Source organism: Dermacentor andersoni, chromosome 6 (assembly GCF_023375885.2).
Source record: "Dermacentor andersoni chromosome 6, qqDerAnde1_hic_scaffold, whole genome shotgun sequence".
Lineage (NCBI taxonomy): Eukaryota > Metazoa > Arthropoda > Arachnida > Ixodida > Ixodidae > Dermacentor > Dermacentor andersoni.
The window spans coordinates 165,942,363-165,965,430 of record NC_092819.1 but is presented as its reverse complement, the minus strand read 5'-3'; the positions used below and the strand labels follow the sequence as shown (position 1 = coordinate 165,965,430).

The following is a 23,068-nucleotide window of genomic DNA, read 5'->3' as shown; positions in this document are numbered from 1 at the left end:
AGCAGCCACAATTGAGTGAGTTGCCTTAGCACTACATTGGAGGCCTGGTTGCAGACATGTGTGCTTGAAGAAATGTGGGGTAGGCACGGCGACTAGACTGAGCGAAACACTCAAGCATGGAGAAAGAATCCATCCGCGTTTTCCCTTCCTTTGTAATGTTGAGTGGCACCACATTTGACAAATGTTCGAACTGACATGGAACAGCTTGACATTTTTTTGCACAGATGATGCCAACAGCAAAAACCCGTGAGATTTATTATTTATGGGAAATCTTTTGTTTCAAGCACTGATTAGCAAAAATCGTGAGTGCTAGTAAGGACAGGACACTCTATGGCTCTACAAAAGGGCAACACTAGTTGTAAATTAGCGTGTGCATGAAAAAGAATGTCAATTTGCACGGACCTGGCCAGCAGAAAAATTAGCTAAATTCACTGCTCCCTTGCAGATTTCTTAATAAACGTACAACAAGCTTCTCTACACAGAATCGGAGAGAAGGGCTTGCGGCTTCATTATTGAAAATTTAGAAGTTCCAGCTTGAATAGTATTGCCCCTTCTTCGGTAATGCGTGAACAATCATAGCCACAAATTGCCGATTTGAAGTAATAACTCATGAACTGTTTATCAGAACACAAAACAACTTCGCACAGATGATAAGAGCACTGTTGCCTAGAAAACTACTAAATATTGTTGTTCCGAGTTGAAAAGCAAAACAGATATTAAATCAAAATTTTTATTGTTTTGCCCATTTTTATTATAGCCTACATAAATTACAATTGATTTACACGCAATATGACTTCATAGAAACCCTGTATAACATTTAATTTAGAGGCACAGCAAACTTCAATTTCATGTCAGTTTTGCCAGAAATGCAGTACAACGGAGGCTAGTACAGCAAAAATGCAATTTTTTGCTCACACTGTTTTGACTGCCATTAGGTAACGCTTCAAGCTAGGCGATAGTACTAGGTGTCACTGGAAATCGCAGAAAGTAAGCTTCCAAATTCAATATAGTTCAGATCCGTCCAATGAGACCAAAAGCACAGTGTGTCCGCCAACAAGGGCTAAAATGTGGAGCACATGCTGCAGGAATGGGACCACCATTTTAACTTACTAGAAATATTGCTGGTGGCTAAATTTCTCTAGTGGCTTTGCTAAGCTTATAGATCTTACAATGCAAGGCCATCAGAATCAACACCCTTTATTATTTCCTGCATAAGAAGCATAACGTGCTCCGTAGTTGTGTCTAATTCGCATGTGCCCCAGTGCATGATTACAGAGATGAAACTCACTGTAATTTCTTGTTTTTAGCATAGCGGGCAGCCAAAGATAAGAAACGAAAACAAAACCCCTCAAAATCCCAAAGTGAGGCGGGGATGGCCATATTTTACCATCGTATTGTAAGAATAGTGTAATTTTATCTCCTGTTAGTATCATACAGTAGTCAAGGCTGCCTTTATTTGTGCTGCATGTGAAAAAATGTCAAATACAATTGAACCCGGCTATATCGAACTCGCAAGAAAAAGCCGATCAGTTGGATACAGAGCATAATTCGATATAAGCTTGCTAAATAATTGGATGTCATAAAAGCACATACCATTTATAAGATCACTTTATTGATGAAACTAGCTTAGTTTCACATGTAATAGTCCTGCATTTTCTTCTGCTTGGGCGATTTCGGTGCCTCCGATGCACGCACTTCCCCACATTGTCTAAGGAGTCAGAGCAGCTGAGGCCACAACCTCCCGCATTTGCACAGAAGCACTGGACTAGTGCGAGCGCACCAATCACTTCAGAGGATGTGGGCAAAAGACCATCATTGCTTTCCTCATTGTGCCTACTTTCACTTGTGCTCGGTACGATGTCGGCAATGTAGTCTTTGTTTTCGAGCTCTCTCGTGGTCGCGACACCATCATTTGCACTCACAAGCTCATCCACTACTGATTCATCAACAGCTTCTGCAAATTCTGACAGCTTGCTCCAAACTTTGGCAACACCAGCAACGGCTTCGTCACATTCATCAGAATTTACAGTCATCACCAAGCACGCGGAAGCCGGCACGGCTGAAACAATTTCGGATAAACCACTCGTACACGGCCATACACGTACGTACGCGTCGGCCGCCACGGGCACCGGGTCGCGAGTTAGGCTGCTTTAGCCCTAATCTCCCTCTTATTCTTCAAGATCGTGCTGAGAGTGCTCCTCAGAATCTTGCACGCTGCGGGGACATCCAACTTCGCACCGCATTTGACCCGATTTACGATTTCGAGCTTCACGAAGAAAGGCGAATTCTGCCGCTTCATCACGGCAGCCCTGCAGGAGAAGGCCCAAAAGGCGCACACACAATGAACCAGAAAAGCAGCGAGACAACTCGCACTTTCGCCATCTTGCACGACGAGGGCACGAGAGACTCTGATTGGCTGTCTGAGCAAGCGCTGCGGGTGGGCCAGGATCATTTCTTGTAGGGGGGTGTCGACGGCTCGTCTGAGGCAGTGCAGTCGCGGTAGGAAGAGCGGTTGGATGGAGCCGTGCCGCCGAGTTTCCGCTCCAACGCGAGGGAAAGCCAACTTCTGGAGGCACTTTTCTGCCGCTTGACATTCGATATATCGGGAGTTGCTGCTATGTTTGTTCGATGTAAGTGTAATTTTTGCTATAAATACTGATTGTAACTATACCGTGTCCAGAAATTGTTCGATATATAGAATAATTCTATGTAAACGGGTTCGATATAGTCAGGTTCGGCTGTACTTTTGTTTCTACAATGGCAACATGGCTGCGTCTTGAATGCTGCAAACCTGTGACAAGTTAACTTCGTGATAACACATTCTGAGGAAAGATGTTATGGCACAGACAGCACAAAGATCTTTGACAACAAGTTAACTTCCTCATAACAAAATTATGAGAAAAGATGTCCTGGTATAGCCAGCATGAAGCAAGCGGACACGAACAAAGACCATTTGTTGGTCTGTTCTTGTCCTTGGCTGCTTTCTAGTGCCAGCTAAGCATGAGATCTAAGCATCAACTTGCCCAACAAGAAGCTTTGTGAAGAGAGATCTTTAATCCATTTAGGATGTCAACGAAAGCTCTGACCAGTTTACTTTTGCACAGACCCACTCTTGTCACCGCATTCTAAATTAACACTCTGAGCAATACATTGCCTTGGTTGGATATATCCAACGAGCACATTAAAGAGCATCTTGCAAGCCCCAAGCAACTTCTTTGTCTCTCCTAATGCGGTAGTCAGTACTATTAGTCGACAAGGCGCAATGTTTACGGAGAACGAAATTGAAATAAGCTTTCTAAATCGCAGGAATTAAAATGGCCCTTTCTCTCGCCGAGTCATAGTGATGTCAGGTGATAGAACGATGGCACCACTGGCACTTCCAATGGTGGTCTTCGCACCTAAAATGTATCACCCTAACCCTACACTTTGTTCCTCAACGATTCACCCTTTCACCTCCTCTAGTCTCAATCATCGTCCACACTACAGTCAAACCCGGCTATATCGAACTCGCAAAAAAACGCCGATCAGTTCGATATAGAGCATAATTCAATATAAGCCTGCTAAATAATTGGATGTCATAAAAGCACATCCCATTTATAAAATCACTTTATTGACGAAACTAGCTTAGTTTCGCATAAATTAGTCCTGCATTTTCTTCTGCTTGGGCAATTTCGCTGCCTGCGACGCACACACTTCCCCACGTTGTCTAAGGAGTTCGAGCAGCTGAGGCCGCAACCTTCCGCATTCGCGCAGAAGCACCGGACTAATGCGAGTGCACCAATCACTTCGGAGGATGTGGGCAAAGGACCGTAGTTGCTTTCCTCAACGTGCCTACTTTCATTTGTGCTCGGTACGATGTCGGCGATGTAGTCTTCGTTTCGGGATCTACCGTCATCGCGACACCATTATCTGCACTTACAAACTCGTCCACCGTTGATTCGAATGTCCCGGAAATTTTGACAGCTCGCCCCAAACTTCGGCAACACCGGCAACGGCTTCGTCGCATTCATCAGAATTTACAGTCATCACCGAGCACGCGGAAACCGGCGCGTATGAAGAACGCCTCGTATGTACACGGCCGTGCGTTCGCGTCGGGCGCCATGGGCACCGGGTTGCGAGTCTGGCCACTTTAGCCCTAATCGTGCGGAGAGTGCTCCTCGGAATCTTGCACGCTGCGGGGATATCGCGTTCGACGCGATTTATGATTTCGATCTTCACGACGAAAGGCGAATTCTGCCGCTTCATCACGGCGACACTGCAGGAGAAGGCCCACAAGGCGCAAACACGATAAACCAGAGAAGCAGCCAGACAACTCGCACTTTCGCCATCTTGCACGAAGAGCGCACAAGAGCCTCTGATTGGCTGTCTGAGCAAGCGCTGTAGGCGGGCCAGGATCATTTTTTGCTGGGGAGTGTCACTAGATAGTGATCTAAAGAAAGGAAGGATGCTTGATTCTGAAACCCGTGAGGGAGCACGGCGAAGCGTCGTCAGGGGAGAGGGAGTGGGAAGTGAAAGATGATAGAGAAAGAGGGAGGATAATAGACTTCATTATGCGCGACAGGGGAAGTGTCGACAGCTCGCCCGAACAGCCTGAGGCAGCGCGGTCACGGTAGGGAGAGCGGTTGGGTGGAGCCGCGCCGCCGGGTTTCTCCGCTACCGCGAGGGAAAGCCAACTTCTGGGGGCACTTTTCCGCCGCTTGACGTTCGATATATCGGGAGTCACTGCAATATTTGTTCGATGTAAGCGTAATTTTTGCTATATATACTCATTGTAACTATACCGTGACCAGAAATTGTTCGATATATAGAATAATTCGATGTAAACGGGTTCGATATAGTCGGGTTCGACTGTATAACATATTCATTTCCCTCTTAAACCAGCAAAGAAAGGACTAACATATTCTCGTCATGTATATTGATGTCAGAAATGCTTCAGTCAAATGCCTCCAGGAAGTTCCTCCTCTTAAATCTGGTACTCTAATTTCTAAATTCATTTGTCTGTGTATTTGCATGTAAGCTCACCAATATGTGTTTATTTTCGTCCCACTAAATATTTTTTGAATACTGTATTGCTCATTTTATATGTATAAATTTATTTTACCTTGAGGATAAAATACATAAGTGAAATGAACAGAAACTTTCATTATGTCAAATCAACTTTTATGGTTAGCGTTGCATAATCTGAACCAGAGTTGTCACGGACAAAAATGCCACTAGGAGAAAAAAGCTATGCACAAATGTATGTTCTTTTTATATAGGATTTTCTTTCCCTTTAAACTCCACATCGCTTAATACCCATGCAAGCTTTCTTTTCTTTTATTATTATTATTTTTCATTTTCCCTATAATACACTTTAAAACTACCAAAAAAATTATTCTATTTTCTGGCAAAACTAATCATATTGTCACGTAGTAGTGACGGTGAACAAAGCAGCAAAACTGTGAATGATGAAACTGGTGTTTTATTGGGCGAACCTGTACCCTCAAGAACAGGCTACACTGAAAGAACAACGATAGCGGCGAACACAGTCGGCGATCTTCAAAAGTCTGATATGTCGGTCAAGGGCATTGGCTTTCATACATTAGTCATTGAAGGGCCCAGATTAATCGCCAGAAAGTTCTACACAATTCGCGTCGCACAAGTAATCCCATTACACAAGCTTAGGTGACAACAGACAGCCCATAGAACCGTCGTTAACATCCGAGAAACTTCCGATACAGGCGGACGTGTCGCACGCTGAGCGATAACATTTGCTAGACGGTGAAAAGTGGTCACCCAATAAAAATGAACAAGTACGCATGTCAATATTATCTGCTACGGTCTCTGGAGAGGGTTAAGGGGCTGCTTAATGATCACCAAGCCACAACAATTATGGAAATCGTAGGAGCAATGTCATCCTCCTCTTTCTCCACTCATGCTTCCCACATATTTTTTCTTCAGCGACCCTTTGTAACGTTCCTGCTCCCCCCAGACCAAGCCCTCCGGTCAAGTCACTCCTGCGTGTGAACGGCTTCAGGCGGGCAACAGGCGTCCCCTCAGTTTTGCGTAAACAGCGGCCATTGAAATGAGCCAGCTGTGCAATCATGTAGTTCACCTCACTTTGACGATCGAGGATAACGAACGGCCCCGCATAGTCGGCAAGCAACTTTTGGTTCAAGCCACGTCTGCATATTAGAGTCCACAGCCACACGAATTCACCAGGAACATAGGTACCACGTTGGTGGTGACAGTCGTAGCATGTTTTAGAGTGGCCTTGTGCGGTCAATGTACGTAAGCGAGCAAGTCGACGAGCCTCTTCTGCACGACACAAAGTCTCCGCCACAGACAAATCATCATGGATGACAAAAGAAGAGACAGTGTCCAGCGTATGACGAGGTGGGTGCGCGTAAAGAAGGAAGAAAGGGCTGAAACCTGTCGTTTCGTGTTTTGCAGAGTTGAAAGCATATGTCACGAACGGTAATACTTCATTCCAGTTCTTATGGTCCGAAGCGACGTACATTGATAGCATGTTAATCAATGTTTGGTTTGTGCACTCGGTGAGCCCATTAGTTTGTGGATGATAAGCTGTTGAGTGTCGGAACGTGGAGGCACATGAACACAGTAATACTTCCACAATATCGGCAATAAATTGGCGACCATGGTCACTTATTATCACACGAGGCAGCCTATGTTGGAGTATGATTGAACGCAGCAAAAACTGGGAAACCTGGGCTGCAGTGGCGGAGGATAGAGCTGCCGTCTCACAATACTGAGTCAGGTAGTCAGCACACACAATCATTCACCAGTTGCCGGTTGCCTCTTGAAGAATGTGGAAACTGTCCGATCAGGTCTATGCTGACTTTTTCGAAAGGGGAACTGCGGGGCTTTATTGGCTGCAGGTGACCAACTGTGGCTGAGGTAGGTCGCTTGTGGCTCTGGCACTGTGTACGACTGGCCACATAGGTGTCAATTGAGGCCAGTAGAATCTTTCTTTGGTACGACTAAGTGTTCGTGCGGTCCCTAAGTGACCTGAGGTCGAGTCATCGTGCGTAACACACAGAACAGATGTGGAAAGAGACTCCGGAACCACAAGTAGAAAGGGGGCGCCCGTCATTGAGAAGCTCCTCTTGTAAAAAAGACCATGTCGAACGCAAAATCAACCTGAGGTTATAGGCCCTTGTGTGACAGAGAAAAGAGCATTCAAGCTTGAGTCTTTGCACTGCTCTGCGGCAAACGTCAAGGCATTGGGTAAGTTAGGCAAAAGGGAAACTATAAGGTCATCAAAGTTGTCGGCTTCACAATCCATCGTACGTGGTGGCATCCTAGAAAGGTAATCCACGTCAGCGTGTCGACGGCCACTCTTGTAAGAAATAGTGAACACATATTCCTGTAGATGCAGGGCGCATTGTGCGAGGTGAGCGGACGGGTCACAAACATTGACCAGCCAGCACGAAGAATGGTAATCTGTAGCGATGGTGAATGGGCGACCATAGACGTCCGAGCAAAACCGTTGCACGGCAAATACTATTGCTTCTTGTTCCGTCACAGTGTAGTTCCGTTCTGCCTTGCTTAAAGAATGGTTTGCGTATGCGACGACATGTTTGTTCCTAGAGTGCTGAATGAGGATGGCACCGATGTCGACGCCACTTGCATCTGGGTGAATCTGTTCGTGACGAAAGATCAAAGTGCCAAAGTATTGGCTGTGAAGTTAACAAAAATTTCAGCTGGCGAAGAGCAGCTTCACACTCCGGGGTCCACTGAAACAGTGTTCTTACACAGAAGATTCGTCAACGGGTGAGCGACATCTGCGAAACCAGGTATGAACCACAGGAAATATGAGCAGAGCCTTACAAAGCTACTAAGCTGTTTGACAGATTTAGGTTGCTCGAATGATTCAACGGCCGCCATCTACTGTAGGTCAGGTCTAATGCCATTTTTATCAACAAGATGTCCTAACACCACAGTTTGTTTGGCGTCCGCCAAAACAACATTTTTCGTAATTCAGCTCGAGACCAGCCTTTTCGATGCAATCGAGTACAATAACGAGACGAGCTTCGTGCACCTGAAATGTGCATCCAAGAATTACGAAATCATCAAGGTAGCACATACAACTCTTCCATTTCAAAACGCGCAGTATAGTATCCATGAATCTTTTGAATGTCGCCGGCGCATTGCACAATCCGAATGGCATGATGTTGAATTCGTAAAACCCATCAGTCCTAACGAATGCAGTCTTTTCCTTGTCAGCAGGATGCATCGGTATTTGCCAATAACCTGCTCTCAGATCCGCGGAAGAAAAGTAGGAAGCGGAATGCAGACAGTTGATGGCATCACCAATGCAGAGCAACGGATAGACGTCTTTCTTGGTAATAGAATTCAGTCAGCAGTAATCAACGCATCAACTCCCCGTACCAGCTTTCTTCTTCACAAGAATGATGGGAGTGACCCAGGGACTTGCCGATTCTTGAATTGCTCCTTTTCCTAGCATCTCTTGCACTTGTTCGTTGATGACGCTGCGCTCTGATGGTGCCACTCTGTAATGTTTCTACAGTATGGGATGCGCCAAAGCGGTGTTGATCCGATGACGTATTCGAGACGCTGGAATTACAGGAATTTTGCTGCTTTTCGAAAAGTTGAACACTTTCGTGTGCTTGGAGAGAACGCCCAGGAGTGTATGACGTTCGCTTTGACTAAGTGACTAAGTTGTGAATCTTCTGAACTTGAGAATGTTCGTTATCCCCTGTAGGAGCAACAAGTGCAACCAGCGTCGCAGAGAATTCAGGTTTAAATACAGTGAGTTTCATGCCACGAGGCAACACTACAGGCGCAATTGAACTGTTGACTACAGACACCATGCAATGAGGAATTAAATGGCGTTTCTTTTTTTTTTTCCACACAAGCCAATTGAGTCGGTTCCAGCGTGGCATCGAACATTGCAAGGTTGTTACTAGAAGAGGTTACTGGGACGCACACAGGAGAAAATGCAGGAACGACCATGTACTCGGAGACGACAAAGAAGCATTCATCACGTGATGAATTCTCCAAGAGCGCAGCTGGGAAACTACCGTAGATGGAAAGGGGCCCACTTCTACAGTCAACAGTTGCCCCACACTCCTGAAAAAAATTCCCAAAGTAACGTCATGTGTGGATTGTGTAATAACTGCGAATTCTGTGAGAAACACTTTACCACACAAAGACACGTCCACAGTTGTGGGAGATACAGGGTTCACCTCCGTACTCTTGGGACAAAGGAACGACAACACAGTAGTGCAAACAGTCACAAGGGCATTTATTGCACCTTTCATAGATCAATGCCTGCTAGCCGAGTTGCTATCCCTAAAACATGCCGATGGGCGCGCGACAAATCTAGAAGTCCGACTTACCGCGACCTCATTGCGAGCGAATATGTTCGCCCCATGCTGGATCCCAACGCCTGGTCGTTCGCGTGTACAGTCACGCGAATGGTGGCACGTTCGAAGGCGGCCACGCGAGGCGGTCTCGCAGAAGCATGGGTCGGCGGCGCGCGGGACGTCCACGCTGTCCCCCGACCCGCCGGGAAAGAGCCCGCGCCTTGTCCCTCGGCGCCCGAGTAACCCCGCCGCGGCACGACGGTCGCGCCATCTCTCGCACCGCGCCTGTACCACTCCGAGCGCCGCGGGCGCCAGGCCACGCGAGCCGTGCGGGAAAACAGCATATCAGGGGATGCGCTATGCGGGAAAAACATCAGGGGACGCGCGAAAGTCGCGCATCCCCACACAGTACAGACTCCCACCAGGACACAACGCATTACCACTCACACTGTGGAATGTCGCACCACGGCTTAAGGGGGGACACAGGTCTTAGAGACCGAAAAATCGTGGAAAAATTACTTGTTTGAAAAGATTATCTTTGGATTCTAGTGTCTGATGCATCATCTCAGAAATTTCCAAGCATCTTGGACAAATATTTTCGTAATAATGGTGTTTTATACCGCGTTGGCGAGCTGTACTTTTACTGACAAACGTGCAAAAAAGTGCCTTGTTCCCTGACGCGCTATTGCCATTCTAACTTTCAGAATGCAGCCATCTTGGTCTTGTTTGAAAGAGCAACTCTTCTTGTTTAGTTCTAGCGCCCTCACTACTCTGTGTGCTGAATGGCTATGAAGAAAAAGTCTGCAAAAAAGTAGTTCCCATGCGCAATTCCATTCGTCAACTGTGGCACGTAACCGTAATAACGCCATGCTATTGGCGGATTTTCACCGTCGTCTGCTCGGGCATGTGAAACTCGGCACGAAACTATATCAAATTCAGTTTGCTACAAGCTATATATTCGGCGAACAGAACAAAAGGAGTTTTAAACTTTCGAAAGTGTGCAGTAGCTTTAGAAGATGCCGGCAACAGTTTGCTATCCGTGCCGAGCCCCGCCAGAGTCTTCCCCCGTGACTGAAGGATAGACTTTGCAGATTAAAGTGCTTTTGGCAGCGACCGGTGTTCATGTGGCATTCCAGCACTACTAATGCACCCCAATGATTTGGAGAAAGTAAAGAAGGCACAAGAAAAATGGCAAGACTTTGCTTCAATGCCAGCTACCAAGCAAAAATCGGATTTTCTCCCTCACGCTGTTGAGGCCGCGGCTGGCTCGGATGCGTGGTAGATGCGGTTCGTTACCTTAAGTCGCAATTCTATAATTGCTCTGCTGTCTTGTTTGAAACGCAAGTTGCGGTGCGGCAGCGGGCAAAGGTGAACATGACTGCGGTCTCCCCAAAGAGATAGTCATGTCGTGTGCAATATGCGGCGATGCCGCATCGGCGCGGAGTTCGCCGCACGCGAGCAGCAGCCAAACGTGCACTCCGTTTCTCGTAAACTCTCTCACTGTGCGCAAAATGCGGAGTACCATTAATTCGCAAATAGCATTAAATGAATTTTTTTTTTTTTGCCAATGAAATATATTCATCTCGTGCGCGATCTTCGGTGGTGCTGCGTCAAACAAACATGCAACCCATTCTTCGTGAACAATCTCGCTGCACACGAAATGTGGAGCACCGGTAATCAGCAAATGACACTTTTTTTTTTTTTTCGATAACAAACGTTTCACACTAGGGCATACATGCTGGGGCATGTGCTAGGGGCATACTAGCCTGTTAACTGGTATGCTGTAAATACTTCATTATATTCCTGAATAAATTAAGCTGTCTGTTTTTCTCCGCACAAACTTTTCGCTCGCCTGTTTGTGGCAACATTAATACACCTGTAATATTTTTGTATGTATATGAAGCTAAATGAATTAAGCTTGAAGTGCTGCCAGCAGATTACTACGAGGCTTAGGAGTCAATTCTGAATGCAAATATGTAAATAGCAATGCACTGAGCAAAGCTTTTCTTTTTTCTCATTTTTCTCAAAACATGGTTTTTGGTCATTTTGCTCGGTTGCTGTATCAATATCTTTGGATCTAAGACAGCTAGAGCTATTATTTCTTTTGCGGCACAAAGTTAAATGTATTAAGAATGCAATGCTGAGAGCATTTTTTTTTAATTTTCAGCTACAACTTTTTTTTATTTACATTTACATTTGCTCTTATTATTGATACTGTGAACACGGAACTTCAATGGGCTGTAAAATGACAAATAATTGTTCAATTTAGAATCTGTTTGCAGCAATGCTATCCTTATGCACTCTAGTATCCAAGTATATGTTGTTTGCAACTTTCCCTTTAGCAGCTACATTTTAACTGTTCCAACAAACAATAGAAGGTAATTATTAATTATCTCAGCAACTACTACGTATATGCCAAATGCAATTAGATATTTAAAATAAACACGAAACACTGAATAAGCATATGCAGTTTTCTCAGACTTTATAAAGAAATAACAATGTTATCTCAACAACCCATGTTGCCCCTTAAAGAAAACATCACTTCCAGTCCCAGACGCCTCTTAAAATTGATACTCATCACAGATATTGTCGCGCCTGTATCCACAACTGCCATGGTAGGTACGTCATCATTAAGTACGTGAACTTTGTTCTTCAGCTATATCTGGGTATATCTGTCGATAGCGCATGGTATTTTGCGGCCTCACGCCCACTGGCCGCACCGACTAGTTTTCTGGCGCGTCACGACGGCAATGGGTATCGTGAAGCATGGGGAGCTCGTGGCGGCGTTAAGCTTCGATCAGAGGCTGGCGATGGGTAGCATAAACCGGGAGGTGTGCGTGCTGGCATTGGCGTAGAGAACGGCCAGTGAAAAGGCTGGGAAGATGTGCAAGGGCTCTCGCTGGTATGAATGGCAGTAGTGGCAAATGCGCGAGATGTGACCCGGGACGCCACAGCTGTAGCACACCAGAAGGGGTCAAGATACCTGCGGCAGCTTGGAGTAACCAGGCCTCTCAGAAGGAATTGAATGGTAGTATCGCTCTTCATGGGGACGGTAGCCAGCTGACATTCGTTGAGAGAAACGTGATAAGCGAAAACGGCGTTCGTAATTGAAGGGTGCTCGATATGAGTACCCAGATCACACTGTTCCTTGGTATCCATCGACGACATCTGCTGCATTAACTGATGGCTGCTATGGAGCCGGAGCGGCCGGCGTTCGCATGCGTTCTGTTTCTGTTGCATAGCTGTCATGAAAGCCACCGGGGCAATGAGAGATTAGCTGACATCAAAGCAATTTTTCCCTTACAATCTGCCGTATTGTCGGCGAGAGGTCAGTAGGCGGCATTGTATCGACACTGGCCACTGTTGGGACGCTCAACAGATGTTCAAATTTCGGAGCTATCCGTCGCATCTTCAGCGTTTCAAATGTACGACAGTTCTATGTACAACCCCTACTTAGACACAATGCTTATCTATTTCCTTCCTTCTGATACTTTGCTTTCTGCAACCACCCCTTCCCATTTCACTCAACTAGTAATCGCCCCTCTCACATGTGGCTTTCCACCTTCCACCTTTGGAAGAGAAGGAAGCCATGCAAAAAACACAAGCTGCCACCTTGATGAAAACAAGTTGCAATAAAAAGTAATAATTTGGGTTAGCTGGTTCACTCTGAAATTATAAGCCAAGCAGCATACATAGACACAGTAGGAACAACACACACTGAATAATGGAAGTTTTTTTTTTTTTTTTTGTATGCTACTCTGCGTATTTTTTAAGTGGCAGAAGCTTATCATGAGTGCCGTTAGACAGTGCAACATGTATTGAAAGTCATTTCCTGCAGTTTAGGTCTGGCACAACATGAATGCCTTAGTTAAAGGCATGCCACCGCCACAAAAAAACACATCCATGAGATCCATTCCTTCCTCTTGTACAAGTCGTGCCAAATACATTTATTTTTTTCGAACCAAACTAGTGCTTACCAAAAGGAAAGCCTTGCTGTCAGGCTTGACCTTGTGCTTCTCCATGTACTTCACCAGGGAGCAGCTGGCATAACTGCGACACCAGCACAGTATTGCTTATACAACCATAAGGGGAACCACAGAAAATCTTGGCTGTGCTGAAACACATATGAGGGGAAAACACCTTAGGAAGGCTCAGGCAAAGGATAGAGACAGAACGCACACAGCACTGAGCCCAACATTGATTGAAAGAAACAAATAAGAATAAAGAAATCCATGCTTCTGTGTGACCTGATACAGCGACCAAATCTCAACGAGAAAGATGCACTATATAACAATGTCATGAACGTTGACATCAGTTCACAGGAACACCCTTGAGGTACTGTGATCACATTTGCGAATATTACTCCAAGTGTTTCCTACATAAAAACTGTAACGAAGAAAGTTGTTTTGAAAGTGCCGCCAGTGGGCGGCATCAATGAGCCAACGTCAACAATATGCGGCATCACAGGGGCCAGAATAAAGTTAACCATCTCTTGACCTATTATCTACTATTTATTTGCCACGAAACCATGTGTTTGTCAAATGAATAAGTAATGAATAAGTAATGTCCATGAACAGAAATGCTTTTGAAAAAAACCGGCGAAAAAGGATGTTGCGATGTTCTGCACAATCAGCAGCACGTGCCTCTTTACTTTTTTTTATGGTATCACACTTAACAAAGATGCAGCGCGGCATATTTTAATTCAGTTAATAAGGCAAGGTACTCCCATGAATGCAAACTAACTACTTTTATCCGTGTCATGAATTCAGCAGTGTTGCAGGCAATGCCACAATTTGACGTACATCTTGACGTGGTCAAAACTTCTCGTTTTCCCAGATACTATTTGCAAGCATGGACCTGAAAGAAGAAAGCCTGGTGACAACACTATGATGAATATTTTTGCAACAATTCAAACAATGACCTTTCTGGAACAAATGTCTCCAAGGTTGAGTGCACTCGACATCTCGGATTTGCCTGGAGTTTCCAAGGTGCACAATTATTTTAGTAATGGTTTCATACAGGATGCTGCTATAAGCGTCGCAGTGCAGAGTGTTAATCTCTCATGCTTCAAGAACAGATCGCAAGCGTGTGATCAAAAGTGTTATTGGAAAAGAATGCAGTAAAGTGAGATGAATTTAGAGCTTTCTGCCCCACTGACACCGAATGCAGCTATCAACCTCAAGGAGCATCAGTGCACGAGGAAGTCGTCATGTGGCGGAAAAACTGCTTCAAGGTAGAGTTGATAAACTCCACTTCATGTCACTCTATGGGAGGGAACAATGTGTGTAAAGAGCCAACTCAACGTGGATCTCTCGGGCTGCACAACAGCTAGTGACAATACCCGAGGCACAGAGAAGCTCCTCCAGAAAAATACTTTGGAGAAACTGGCATCACACGCAGCCTGATCATGTCCAGCTACATACCCAGGTGCTGCTGAAATCCGGGATTCACAGCAAAGTGCTGGATTAGCTGCACAGGGATGTAGCATTTTCCTGAGCTAATTCATTAGCTCTAAATCACTGGTTCTCCCACTTTTACACAAGGTAGAGCATATAGTTGAAACCTGCAATAATAACATTGGCAGGCAAGGCGAAAAAAATCCACTTTTGTGGTAATTCCGTTGTTGCGAAATGGGACAGCACAGACAAAGAATGCGTAACAAACAAAACTTTAGTGTCAAGATTCCATTAGCATACTTTGGTAAGCCTTGCTTGAGGCTATAGGACTACGCGCAAGAGCATAACGTGCACCTTATGCCTCAGTCATCGATGGCGGCACTACCACGGAGCAGTACTATCGGACAATAATTTTTGGACATACAATCAATTTCACAATATTTTGTGTAAGCACCAGACAGGGCGCTCCTCCAGTGCACACTTTTGCCCATAGACACCGACGCATCCGGTGCCGAGTGCGAAAGTAATCGCATCTCGTATCCTCGAAAGCTATCAACCAAGAATACGGCCCCTTCCACAAATCTACATCCTGCAACACCGAATCCTCATGCGATGACTGTTCAAGTGGTGCCAAAACCAACATTCTTGGAGCAGGGAACGCATATTCTCGATTGATCAATCAATCGCGACCAAGGGCATGGTAGACCCTGTGGGAGCACAAACGTCATATGAAAGTCTATGTCGGTGGGACGTGGATTTATTAATTTTTGCTGCACTTTTCTCACTGACCCGCACATTAAGCATTGCGCTAGGTAGGCAAAAAATGTTCTGACATGTTGGTAAAGACATGCAGTCACGTCATTTAAAATGAGCGATCAACAAACAAAATGGCAGCCATAACGTGTTTCCGGTGCTTCAGTGTTTTTGTTAACAAAAATGGCAGTTGGTCTCGCAAGGGCGTTATGATGCCATTTTACACAATTTATGTTGGGAGAAAATTCATAGTGCCAAAAGCAAATCAAATTGAATATCAGATAGTTTTCAAACAGTTTTCAAATAATGAACAGCCATTATCATAACTAATATAAAATGATGTTCACATCCTAGTATTCCTTATGTTAAAAAGTTTCTGTCATTACATAGTATGTTATGAAGTGTTGTTTATTAAAAGCACAAATGGAGGATTACGAGCAAGGAAGTAGTTTCTTCAAATAGACACAACTCTTCACAGAGTGCAAATGATTGCTGTAGTGCCTGTAAAGTATGGCCACCAGAGTGACGCCAGCCTGCTCCAGTGCACAAGTTTTTACACAAGTTTATGTCTGTACTTGCCCACGGGGTTGGAAATTACCACACTTTTGCTAAAACTTTGTGTTTAATTAGGAACAATTGAAATCTTGAAATATTGAAAAACTATTAGAAAACATTCCATTTATAAATAGTGACTATTCGATCCGAAGATTGTATCAAATAGGACACTATTCCATTCGTTATTGAAAAGTTTCGTACATTTGCACACCCCTACCTATGGGCATTCGATAGGGATACAAAAGTATTTTGTTGTGACAACAAAATACTTTTGTTATCATGGGATTCGACTGTAAATGAAACAGGAATGTGTCAAAAATTACTTGTGCCTCACGCCTAGCAAAGCACACTTGTGAATAGTTAGTTTGTTGAGTGGAATACTTCTTTCTGACTTCAAGTGCAATGTCCACATACTACGTGAATATCACAGAAATACGATGCAACGAGATGGTGAATCGGGCTAGTTGGTTGATGTTCATAATGAGCTGATCTTGAAGCACACTAGTACGCACACAAGAAATAAAATGAAAAAAGTACTATCCTTTCTGCTTTTTTATTCTCTTTTTTTTTGTATGCATAATGTTGCGCTTCAAGATTTGTACATTACTAACTTTGCAGCAAACAAGGAAAATTATAAATTTTAGTTTCTACCATTTGAACAAGTTTATTCTGAAATGTGGAGAGCTCGAAATGGCAGCCATATATTTTTTTTTATATTGTCACATTGTAGTGACGATGAAGAACACAGTAGCAAAAACTGTTAATAACGAAACCAACTCTGTTGGGTGAATTTGTGTCCACAATACAACTACTAATACTCAAGCACAACGATAGCAGAGAGTATAGGTGGTGATCATCAAAGTCTGATCTGCGGCTTATGCATGTCAGCTTTTATACATGACATATCATAGATTACAGCATAATCACTGGTGCCCGTGTGCCTTCCAGAAAGTACTTCGCAATTCATGTCACACATAGAATCTGATTACACAAGTTCGGTAATGACAACGAATAGAAACAGCGACAACATTCGCAAATATTCAGATACAGAAAGGTGGGCTTTGAGCTGAGTGATAACTTTTAGCATTTGTTAGCTGGCGAAACGCCGTCACCAATAAAAGACAAACAAATATGTGTGCCAACATACAGCAGATTTAATATGTAGTAACTGAAGGGGATATTTCATATTAAAACAAAAATTTGCTACGCCCCTGTGCCATTCACACACAAACTCAAGCAAAATATTATATATCAAAGCTCTTGAAGTTTCCTATAAAGCTGATTTCAGTGCCTGCATGAAATTCTTGTTTTCTTGAACCACAGCTCACTGCAAAATGTTGTTGGGACAGGACACAAACTTCTTCATAAGCAGTATTTTGTTTAGAGCACAGACCCCATACACAGCCACAGTTATGTGGGAAGTGTACTCAAACAGCATCCATGCCAGCAGATGCGTACAACTCAAAATCCCCCCTTGTACATCTAAGCAACTTGCAATGTTGATATGAAAAAAATCACTGAGTGATCCCACACAACAGATTTTTCTTCTCAGAGGACAAGATTGCATGGAGGCAGTACAAGATCAATGCCAAAGGATGACGGACATGATGCCTTGCTCTGAAGAAGCTCATTTAAGAAGCTGCACCAAATTTTGCAAATTTTCTTAAACGGTGCCCAGGCTGTTTCTTAGCTCAACCAATCACTTGGTCATTTGTGTCTATTTCTGTCACACTGCATATGTCTGAATACTGGGTCAGTATTTTCGAGGGATCATCTTTTGGGGATAATACCGCCCCTTTCACAAGATTTCGAGGGACTTGGCACCACATGCTTTGAAGTATACAGCCCACTGCGCTCCTTGCGCTGTGTGAAAATAAAAAGCTTGGCACAATGCCAGAAACACACTCAGCCATACATGCTGATGTGTCCAGTGCCAAATCGTGCCAAATCTCACAAAAGTGACAGTATCCTTGAAAGTGATTGCTTGAGAATATCACCCCTGTACTACTCATTGTATCCTGTTTTAATTGCTTCTCTAATGCATATATATGTATACTTGGTGTACACATGTGCGTAAACAGACAAAAAATCTATGATGGCAGACACCATCAACAGCTTCCCTATGTGACCTTACTATCTATCTCCGTGCAATCCCGTGATCAGACAAGGCTCTTTCACGGTAGAATCAGTGACAACATTAAAAAATTTCAATACAGTAAGCACATTTTATGCAAGGCAATAACTAAATAACAGTGATAATACGGTGACATCACACATCCAATCAGGTGCCCTGTGCTTCCACTCTGCTCCACATTACTCCAGTTTTTGTTCTGTCCAGATTATTGTGCAAAAGCAACATTCGTCCAACAATCCAAAGTGCCCAAAGTATACAAACAAACCTATGCTTAAAGAAAAATTTTAATTGAACAGATAAGCCAACAGGCACCATCACTCACAGCCCTGGTGCAATATAAAAATTATGGGAAAAAGTGATGTGTGGTGCTTAATGGCATAAGGGCCAGGAGCACCATAACATATGGTAATAAATTGTCTATTTATTATGTATGAAATGATTAAATGAGTTGCAAATGGCAGATGCAACATGGCTGTACAAAAGTCTAAAAACAAGCTGCTGTAAATTGTACAAAATATTTGAGCATTGAAATAATGAGAATGACTAATGATGTGAGCTATGAACAGAAAGGTTCTGTCACAAAGAGATGTCACAAAATATTATAAAACATATGCAATAGCATTAGTGCCTCAATAGGGTCCTTGAAGCAAAGGGCTGAGAGGCACATGCTGTGAAAACTTTTTGTACTGCAGCTGCAGCGTGCAATGCGAGGCTGCGCTACAGATAGCCCGAGTAGATACTTTGTACAGTGTTTACGTCTGCCGAAGACTTTAAGACTGTTTTAATATCGAAAAGCGGCTCATGGCTCATGAAAAATGTAGGGTGAAAAGGGATGTACACAGAATATGCAGGATAAAAATATTTTTTACGCTGCGCTTCTATTTCAGGGCACTGGACAAGATGATGGAGGACTGTAAAAATGTCATCACACCTACCACACGTTGGAGGATCACTTCCAGTATGGAGGTAAGAGTGTGTTCCATAGGCAGGTGCTATCCTTAGCCTGCACTTCCTTGTGACTTTTTGTTTTCTCGAATATCCATTTCCCTATTCTTGGTGTGATTATATGCAGCTTATTTGACACTTCAGTATCCCACTGCCTTTGCCAAGATTTCCACAACTCAGGGCACAAGAAAGGCTTTAGGTTTGTGGGAGGGATAGCTATGTTTGTGTCTGTGTATGCAAGAACTACTGACGTGGCACTTTCATCTACAGCTACATTGCCTTTTATGTCTCTATGGCCAAGTACCCAACCGCCTTGGTTGTCTATGTAGGACGAGCGTAACAGGCTGAACAGTTGGTCATAAACTGAATTCCTGTGTTTTCGTAGACTCATCAGAGCTCTAACGATGCTCATTGAGTCTGCAAACACAATTGCTCTCGTAACATTAATTTGCTTAATGTGTTTATGCCAAGAGGATTGTGTATGCTTCCGCTGTACTTGCAAGCAGATTCAGTGCACCACACAATGAAAAAGATGGTCCTAGAGCTCTGTAAGCAAAACCAGTAAGAGATTTGGAAGCATCTGTATAAAATTTTGCACATGACTTCCTTGTCTGCAGTTTGAGGAAGTGCAAACAAACATGAGTCTCAGGTGCTCGTTTTGACACAGTCAAACCCACTTATAAGGATACCAGTTTTAACAATATGTCGGTTATAACAATGAGAAGCTGCACCATCAACTTTTGTATGTTTTCCATGGTGAAAACACCCACTTACAATGCCCTGTTGCTGCATTATCGGCTATAACGAAGTCTGGCTGCTGGGTGCCCGAGCCGAAAGGTAGCAAAATGCAAAATCCTTGAAAAGAAAAAAGAAAAAGAGAAATTCAAGCCACTGCACAACTGCCTGCTGCTCCAACAGCTGCGGCACGCTCATTTTCAAGCCTTCTCTGCGCGCCTCTTTTCCGTCACCCTTCCACCCCTCCAAACACGAATGGGCTGCGCCCATAGCTCTACGCCGTGCCACCCTCCGAAACACGAATGAACCGTGCCAACTGCACTGCTCGCATGATGCTCACTGGCTCCTCATTCAGTGCAGTTTTGCCAACAGCTTAATCCCTCGCGTTCGTCGTTGTTGGCTGCATTGAAATTGTTCCTGGCCACGGGTAACTCAGCCTCGTATGACTCGTCACCGAAACGGAAGACGATTGATCTGCCCACTGATCGTCGGCAATGCACGACGTTGCCGGTGAAAAAGCGCACGGCTATAGATTTGAAACTGAGTGCTTCTAACCGATGAGACAATCGCCGCGAATGTGCCTGCATTGGATAGCGATGGCGATGACAGCAGCAATGACGTGGTAGGGCAGGCTGCCTCAGTGTTGTCCTCACAGGAGGCCCGGCAAATAATTCAGCCCCTCCGTGGCTCCATTTTCGCACAGAACCTTCCACTGCACTAGATGGTGCACCTGGATGCCTTGGAGAAGGATGTTGGCAAGCTTAGCGTAAAGCATGCAACGCTGATGGACATAGAGTTTTCTTGTGCAAGCCAGCGAGAAGGTACGTGGCAAGATGCTTGTGGCGATCTCGCCTCAGCGTTTCTTCTTGATTTCTCAAGCTTGACAGGCTGCTGCAGACCTTCTCGCATTTTTAAAAGGCCCCTTTTGAGGCCACCAAAGCAATGCCTCGGCGGTGCTCATATATCGCTTGCCACCCGTGACCCCTCTTTGCAGTTGTTATAGCAGCGCCATTCTTTAACGCCGACAGCCGCGTCTTGTTCAACGCGATCGGAGGGCCCAGGAAGCAGTTAGAGTGATCACAATCAGGAGCCGGGTGGAGGAATGTGGTGGGGGAGGGGCCCTTGCCTCCCCACCATTACAGTTTTCTCCCATCAGCTCTGCCATTGCCTTATTTTGATTTTTTCATGCAACCCAGTTATAACAATTATCAGTTATAACAATGGAATATTTGTGGCACCTGAACATTGTTATAAGTGGGTTCTACTGTATTTCTATGAATGAGATGCCACATTGGATAGTCTGCCACTCTCAAGGCAGTGGAAGCTGAGTAGGAGCCATTAGGACACTCTCTAGAAGAGGTATGCCTATTTCTTCTGACAGTGCTTACAACCAGAGGGACAAAGGAGGCGTAGTGGCTGGGAGGTTACGGAAAAGCCTGGCCGTGGACAAGTCACGAACAATCGAATGACACGGATGATTTACATATAATTGTATCTTCAAGGCATAATAAAAGCTTCAGTATGTCCTTTGGAAGTATAGAGACCATTCGTTAGATTCAACGTCCAGGCTTTGTACAAGACTGGCCCTGAAGGTGCCTGTAGCGTGGCAGGTACACAAGTGGTGGATCGGATCTAGCATATTCAAAGCACTAGGCACAGCAGAATTATAGACTATGGCTCCGTAGTCAAGGCGTGATCATATTAGATTTTTATACAAGCTTATGAGGCATCTCCTGTCACTTCCCCAGGATGTGCGTGACAAGAGCTTCACCAGATTCATAGTCTCGAGGCACTTCACATTAAGATACTTCAGATGGAAAATAAAATTTAGTTTACTGTCTAAGATAATATTTAAGAACTTATGTTTGGAGCTCACAGATAGTCATTCTCCATGGAGATCAATCACAGGGTCCGGTAGTACATACCTCTCTTGCTTGAGAAGAGGACGCACATACTTTTTAGAGGGTTTAGTTCAAAATCGTTGTCCCCAGCCTACTCAGACAATTTATGTAAGCCAAGCTGTACTTGTCGCTCGCAGATACTAAGGTTACGTTATTTGTAACCCATTTTGATGTCATCCACATATACAGAAAAATACATTGTACTTGGTATGATAGTATAGAGCAAGTCCATCTTGACAATAAAGTACAGCTCAGCACACCACCTAGTTGTACACCAGCCACCTGCATAAATGGACGAGACGGGACATTACCCACTCTAACATAGAATGTGCGATAAGAGAGATAACTCTGAATCGTGTTCAGCAAGTTGCCTAGAACTTCCATTCCAGCCAGATCATGGGGAACTTCGAAACACCAAGTTGTGTCATATGCCTTTTCCATATATAAAGATACCAATAATAAAAAGTGTTTATGCACAGAGGCATCACAGATATTAGTCTCGATGCAGACAAGGTGATCTGCTGTGGATCTACTTTCTCTGAAGGCAGATACACCCTTACATGCACCATAAGGAGTCTGTTATATTGTTCATTTCAGGAAAATGAAAAAGCCCCCGCTTAATCATTTTCCCGAAGAGTTTGCATGGACAACTTGTCACAGCTATAAGCTTGTAACTACTGGCCGAGGATGGGTCCTCGCCTTCTTTGAAAAAAGGAATTCTGATTAGCTCTTTCCAGGCGGACAGAATGTAGCCGGCAGAGTACATGGAGTCAAATAGTGATGGTTGTGTTTTGTGGGTTTCAGGGTGTAAGAGTTTGATCATTTCGCACAGTATTCTGTCATTTCCTGGAGCAGACATGACAACAATTCAGTGAAGCCTGAAACTCTGCCATGTTAAATGAACGATTGCACACTTCAATGGCCATGCCTTTCCAACCCAGAGGCAGTTGCTGTGCTTGTCGCTTGTATCTTAAATATCTACTTGTGTAGGAGATGTACTGCAAATATGCTCGAAGAGTGCACCTAAAGAATCAGCCTGGTCGCCAAGGGTGTGTCTCCCTGTGTACTTACTAATGGTAGAGGATGAGTGTGCTAGTCTTATTTTGTTCACCCTGTTCCAGGCTTTTCGTTCATCCGTTTCTTTATCAGTTTCAGTATTCAGTTGACAACTGTGTGTGCTTGCGATTACATAAATTGCTGAATAAAATCAGCTTTTGGTCGCAGCCTCCATTATGAGTGCTGCCCTACGATGACAGACCAAAAAGTTCTGTACTCCTGCACCAACACGAGCCGTCCACATAGCAGATGAAGTACCTGTCG

The 23,068-nt window shown here is 44.4% G+C and overlaps 1 protein-coding gene across 4 annotated transcripts in view; it reads right to left on the bottom strand.

Annotated features, from left to right (window-relative positions):
• The window catches only part of LOC126523402 (cyclin-dependent kinase 8-like), a 275,486-nt gene that overhangs the window by 126,264 nt on the left and 126,154 nt on the right, over positions 1 to 23,068 (bottom strand). For all 4 annotated transcript variants that reach the window (XM_050172023.3, XM_050172024.3, XM_050172025.3 and 1 more), the window contains exon 10: positions 13,307 to 13,379. In XM_050172023.3, coding sequence (XP_050027980.1) covers positions 13,307 to 13,379 — 73 coding nt within the window. The remainder of the gene's footprint in view (positions 1 to 13,306; positions 13,380 to 23,068) is intronic.